We start from the raw sequence: 6,362 nt of genomic DNA on the forward strand, positions 1-6,362 counted from the left end.
TTCTTCTTTGCACAAAAAGCCTGCTGAATGTTCTTCCAGAGCATTTTCTTGAGACGGTGGTAAAACATTCGGTTTCTCCTTTTGTAATTATTTGCAGTGGAACAAGTTTAGGGTTTAAATGTTGAGGGTCATTTTGCTGCTGCTTGATCCACTTTCTCCTGGTTTCAGGTTGCATTCAGTTAAAATTTTGCCGCCACCACGTTTCACAGATGAGGATAAGGTCCTGAGGTCATTGGTCTATTTGCCCTTGTGTAATTTTCGCACTCGGGCGCAAACCTCATGTGCGAATAAAACCTGAAATGACGACGGTTTGGTTCCGATGACACACGATCGTAGGATGTTTGGCCCCCACAAACGAGTCCTGACATATCCCTGTTCAAACCTCCCTCTGGCATGAATAACCAAGAGCAGGCTGCTGTCTTCTATGCAAATCAGCCCGTCTCAATAATATTTTTCCTGAGCAATCATAGTGAAACATTAGAGCACTGTTTGAGGGTCATCTTACCCGCATGTTGATGGTCTGTGCATACCGAGCACATCCCCATTGCGTTCTCCCAGGAATCCTCTCTTCTCTGATCAATTCCCGCATCAAATGTCCGAATTCGTCCACCTGAGTTTGGTGTTCAGTTGCTTTCTCTTCTACAGCGGAGTGCTGTGTGTGAATGACATGGGTGTCTCTCCACTCTGTGTCCTCCTGTAACAGAATGAATATTACTGTAGGTTGGACTTCCTGTGGCGGGACAAGTTCAAGAGGGAGTGCGAGGAGATCGAGACCATGGAGAACCTCAACCGGGTCCTTCTGGAGAACGTCCTGCCTGCACATGTTGCGGAGCATTTCCTGGGTCGCAACTGGAAAAATGAGGTGAATGTTCATGGAATTCTCCAAACAAAGATATCACGTGTGCCAAAATGTTAGACTGTACAGCTTTAGTCTCTCACTTCCTTTCGCATTTCATCCTATGTAAACATTTGGAAACTGTTTAGATTAGCTTGTCAGTATTTGATAAATGCCATTATGTTGCTGTTGTGATTAATATGTTACTTATATAGAGAGCTGGTGTCATAGCTTAGTGTGAGATATTACAGATTTTCTTCATAGACTGGAGGAGATTTGCTGAAACCACAAACCCCGATGCTCAACCAGTGCAAAGCGTTCAGCCGTTATCTTCTCCTTGCTTGTTATCAGGACCTTTATCATCAGTCATACGAGTCGGTGTGTGTGATGTTCGCCTCCATCCCGGACTTCAAAGAGTTTTACACAGAGTCTGATGTCAATAAGGAAGGGCTGGAGTGCCTGCGTCTCCTCAACGAGATCACAGCCGACTTTGATGAGGTAAGCTCCCTGTCTTAATGATGAACTCACACTGTCTGACAAAACTGGAAAAGCACTTCCTACTGATAATCTGAGAAGCGGTCCGCGTGCTGGGTTTTTATGCTCCGGACTCGTGGGAAAATAATGTGCCAGTGTTTCGGCCGACGCTTGGTTTTATCCCCGGCTTCTGTCGGTGTCGGACTAATAGCGTGTTCCTCGCGTGTCCTCAGCTGCTGTCCAAACCCAAGTTCAGCGGCGTGGAGAAGATCAAGACCATCGGTAGCACCTACATGGCTGCGACTGGACTCAATGTGACACTGGGACCAGAGTGCGCACAGGCACGCTCACACACACACACACACACACACACACACACACACACACACACACACACACACACACACACACACACACACACACACACACACACACACTCATTGTGTAACATACATACATACGTGGACAGTGTTTACTCCCAAAGGTTCTGTTCTGTGGCACCTGGACTTCCACCTAAAAGGCTTCATCCGCTGTGACTGACTGACCGGAGTAGCAGCCATATGAACCTCGTAGAGTCATCATGTTGCTCACACTTAGCTGATAAACTGTGGGCGGGTTGTTATTCCACCTGACTTCCACCAGAGTTGTTGAGACTCCCCTAAGCTCAAGTGTGAACAACAGTGAAACCGCCTGGGTAGCGTTAGCGCTGTAGGTTAGTAGTAGATGGTGCCTTAGGCTTCCTCTTTCACTGAGTTGGGTTCAGACAATCATTACTAACATCCAGAAAAAAAAATACAACAGTCATTTTGAACCAATGAAGTTAAAACGAACTAAAAGCCTGATCCTGAATGACGACATTCAACGTCCATAGTCGTGCCTGAAACAGTTGGTCTTTGATTTCACACATGCTGCTCATTGTGGCTGTTGGCTTTGTCAGCTGAGATGACAACCGACTGGCAGATTCATTGGGTCCGCGAGCGCGTTGATTGGCGCTAACGCTGGCAGGAGGAGAAAGCGGCGTGGAGCTGGTTTCACGTTGTAGAACAATGCGTTTCGCCAGCTAACGACGTCGTCCTCGGTCCGCTGTCGGGGAACGGACCGGTTAGTCAGGCCCGCTCCAGTCAGAGGCTCACGCCGAGCATGCAAACACACGCCCCGCAATCCCTAGAAACGCTGAGCGCTGCTCTTTTCTTGTTTCATTTCTGCACGCGAAACACATCATCGTCTCCCGAGCCTACTGAAGTTGCTAAACTGAGTTTGGAGAAGCCGTGCTTCAGCGTTTAGCAACAATCAGCACAAGAACAGATGGATCTACTGCAGGAGAGGGATGTTCTTTTTGGATGATGCAGTCTGCAAATAACTGCAGGATGCTTTATGTGATTACCACTAACTCAGCCATTGCCTTAATTCCATTTCCCTTGGCTGTGCGTCCCCCCAGGAACACGACAGACAGTACATGCACATCGGCACGATGGTGGAGTTTGCGTTCGCGCTCGTTGGGAAACTCGATGTCATCAACAAACATTCCTTCAATGACTTCAAACTCAGAATCGGTGAGAATCTTTTTATAGAGTAAATAATTTCTCTAAATAGGAAGGACTGATTAGTTAGTGACTGCTCGGGATTTGGTGTTTTTTCCAGGTATAAACCACGGCCCAGTGATTGCAGGTGTTATCGGGGCCCAGAAACCTCAGTATGACATCTGGGGCAACAGCGTGAATGTGGCCAGCAGGATGGAGACCACTGGAGTTCTGGGTAAAATACAGGTGGGACGTCTTGGGAAATCCAGCCGTGTGACTCAGTGTCGCGGTAAAGAGTCTCTAGCCCCGTGTTTGTCTTTGTACGCAGGTAACGGAGGAGACGGGCGATATCTTATTGACTCTAGGGTACATGTGTTCATGTCGCGGCATCATCAATGTGAAGGGAAAAGGAGACCTGAAGACCTACTTCGTTCACACGGAGATGTCCCGATCGCTGTCACAGGGGACCGTGATGCCCTGAGAACACAGCACCAAGTGAACAAATTAACTTGAGAACACAATCACACACACAAAGTGGCCGTAGAAGTGATTCGTCATGCTCCGTAAATAAAACCCATTACCAGCACACAGCAGCGAAATGGACGGACAATTGTCGACCTTAGCAACACAACGTAGAGCAGGGACCGCGCTGCACCGCCTGAGTCCTTCAGTGCTGCACTTGGGATGGTTTTTTACATCTCAAGTGTAACAAGGACTTTGCTCCGAGAAGACTCTTCAGTGCCTGACTGAGGAGAGGCGCGAAATTAGAGCAGCTCTCGAGGACCACAGTCACCCATCTGTACAATAGTAGTGGTGTGGAGCTAATTAGCCATGCCAGTGTTGCAGTGCTTCAGAGCCTTATACTTGAGTAAACTGAGCTGCCTGTTGAGCTGTGTTTTTTTTATATATATCTGCGTGGCTGGCACTGTGAGCCGGATTTCCATTTTATTCCAAATGGGTGTTCAATAGATTATTGTCATGTAGAGCCGATGCCAACAAATAGCCAGCGCTATGAGGTAGTTTGCCAAAACCTGTCAATTATATTTATAGCTTTAGAGCTGCATGTGTCCCACTGAAGAGTAGGTGAGCTGGAGAGGAAATGTAGAGGTTTTATACCTGTAATCCATCTGGATGCGGGCCCACAGTAATGTGTGTAAATGTTCACTGCCAGTTTTTTTTTGTTAATCATTAAACATTTGTATATAAACTGATTCCTGAAGCCTGTCTTTGTTTCAAATGCACAAGGACGGGACTTATGACTCTGTAAATACTCACACATGTGCTCGAAGTAGACGCAAAGCTTGAGATGTAATTATTAGAATGATTTGGTGAAACATTAGACTTAATAGGAACAGAAGTGATTGTTACAATAGTGATACAGGTATATTTATGTAAAGTCTGTACTGTATGTAACAATTTATTGTGGGGCTTGGCAGAAATGCCTAAGGATGAATGTGCTGATTGAGGTGTGAAACCACTGTCTTGCAAAGGCTTTATTTACCAAATACCAATTTATAGGACAGCTTTTTGTTTCACTCAGCTTCTCTGTATGCTTATAAAATATCACACTGTGTATTAGCTCCTAATCCTCTTAAACAAACACTGTGGGTTTAACGCCAAACAGAACTTACTAAAACTGCACTCCTTCTAAGAATAAACGTTCTATTTCTGCCGCGGTACAAAGGCAGAGGCACATGAGAGCTGTCTGTGCTCATAAAAATCCTATTATGTAGGAGGCTGGACTCAGATGCACGAGTTCAGAGTTTCATACAAAAACGAATCCAAGACGTTGGACACGAAGGAGGTTAGTCATGCACACAAAGAACTGCCGGCAGATCCAAGGCGAGCGACACGCAGAGATGAGGCTGTGAGTCTCTGACTATTTCAGACTGTGTCAATGAAGCTAAAGTTTATCTCTTATTATTGAATCACTCAGTGTACATTCGAATAGTGAATGAGGCAGATTTATTCAATGAGAAACACATAATTCACATTATTATCCAGGACCTCCAGTTTTTAATATAAGCCCATTATACTGAAGACAGAAATCTGAACACTGTGCCTCTGGGTTTTGAGATGATGTGCTATATTCAGCTGTAATAACTTTAAGATATTCATAGACCGTCTGTACATGATGCACTGATTTTAGCCTCGAACTACAAAACATAGCTTGAGCTTCTTGGAAAATGTCATCATTTGCATATTGTGCTGTCTGTCTTGCTAATTACAAGTAGAAATGACTAATATATTACTAATAAACTTAAATGCACACGCACTACAACACTGATTTATTATTCCACACTTTGATCTCACTCTGTGACGTCTTCAGATCGGGGCCACTGCTCCGTATCCTTCTGCCAAATTCCAGATGATCCCGTTTTTCATGTAAAACTCTGTTTTGGTACAAGCCACGCGTGCAAACTGGCGGCCTGTTTGATAGAGACCAGGGTGAGGACGACGCCCATATTCTGAAGAGGACAGCACCGGTACGTCCCTGGACATCTCCTTGAAGCGAGCACGGGAAAAAAAGCACAAATACTGTACATGGAGTCAGTTGTAAAAATACACTGTGTTTGACCGAAGTGTTTTGGGGGGTGAATGGCAGCATCTACAAAAAAAAGATATATATAAGAGTAAACACAAAGTCATCTGCATCATAGGTGAAGCAGGGGGATTTGCGCTTAGCCAGAACTAGCTGTTTGTCTTCTCTGCCTGAAGTGTCATTTTGGCTCATCATTGCGAAGAGCTGTAATCAGGCACAGTACTGGCAGAAATAAAAGCAGTTTCACCAAATAAAACCCTTAGCAGCACAGTAATGGTGGATCGGGAAAATTGAGCTATGTTCTGCCTGGTATTATCCAAGTGTCTCAGCATTTTTAACAGATTTCCGAACACTGGGTACCTCAGATTCACTGATGGGCTCATATTTTCATAAGCAGGAGGAGGGAAAAGAGAAACAAAAACTAACACGCTAGTATTATCCAGTATCATCCTCTGAATAGTTTATACAATAAACACACAATTTTAGATTCATATTCACTTGTGAATACCGGAACGGGAGTGTCCTAATTCAGCAGACGCTGTCACAGCCGCTGACAGCCAACCACTCAACTCACTGTAATTACAGGCTCAGCGGTGTATGTGGCTGCTTTGTTCACCATCCGCTCTGCTTTCCGTGACCCAGAAACTTACTGTGAGCTCATTTTCTTGACATGAATAATTGCTTTCTGGAGATAAAATGGCTTCCAAGGGAGCCATAAACAATTGTCATAAAACCTACAGATACTGTACTGTATATGTCAGTCACCACATAGTAAAAAATGTTGACAGGCTTATGAATTTGGAACATTTTTAAGATACTGTATGCTCTATAAAAATCTTTTTCCTTCTTCCTCTGCACATATATTATTATTGCCCATATCATCTGAGGTTTTGGAAGTCTGCATAAATAAAGAGTGATTGTGATTAGCAGAGTAGTTAATAAAGTTTATAACGTACAGGTCGGTTCGGCAAGTGTGTAGGTGGTCAGTGCT

General features: G+C 44.6%; 2 protein-coding genes across 5 annotated transcripts in view; one reads left to right on the top strand and one right to left on the bottom strand.

Moving 5' to 3' along the window:
* The window catches only part of adcy2b (adenylate cyclase 2b (brain)), a 26,562-nt gene extending 22,522 nt beyond the window's left edge, over positions 1–4,040 (top strand). For 2 of the 3 annotated variants that reach the window (XM_029166736.3, XM_029166735.3), the window contains exons 20-25: positions 704–862; positions 1,187–1,333; positions 1,543–1,650; positions 2,748–2,862; positions 2,951–3,075; positions 3,158–4,040. In XM_029166736.3, coding sequence (XP_029022569.1) covers positions 704–862; positions 1,187–1,333; positions 1,543–1,650; positions 2,748–2,862; positions 2,951–3,075; positions 3,158–3,310 — 807 coding nt within the window. In that variant the 3' untranslated portion in view covers positions 3,311–4,040. Of the gene's footprint in view, positions 1–703; positions 863–1,186; positions 1,334–1,542; positions 1,651–2,747; positions 2,863–2,950; positions 3,076–3,157 lie in introns of those variants that run through there. The other variant, XM_029166737.3, reaches the window with a different exon arrangement.
* Positions 121–6,362, bottom strand: part of cfap90 (cilia and flagella associated protein 90) — a 7,194-nt gene continuing 952 nt past the window's right edge. The window contains exon 3 of one of the 2 annotated variants that reach the window (XM_041072846.2): positions 121–694. In XM_041072846.2, coding sequence (XP_040928780.1) covers positions 497–694 — 198 coding nt within the window. In that variant the 3' untranslated portion in view covers positions 121–496. Of the gene's footprint in view, positions 695–5,100; positions 5,335–6,362 lie in introns of those variants that run through there. The other variant, XM_029166744.3, reaches the window with a different exon arrangement.

This window comes from Betta splendens, chromosome 11 (genome assembly GCF_900634795.4).
Source record: "Betta splendens chromosome 11, fBetSpl5.4, whole genome shotgun sequence".
NCBI classification, from domain to species: domain Eukaryota; kingdom Metazoa; phylum Chordata; class Actinopteri; order Anabantiformes; family Osphronemidae; genus Betta; species Betta splendens.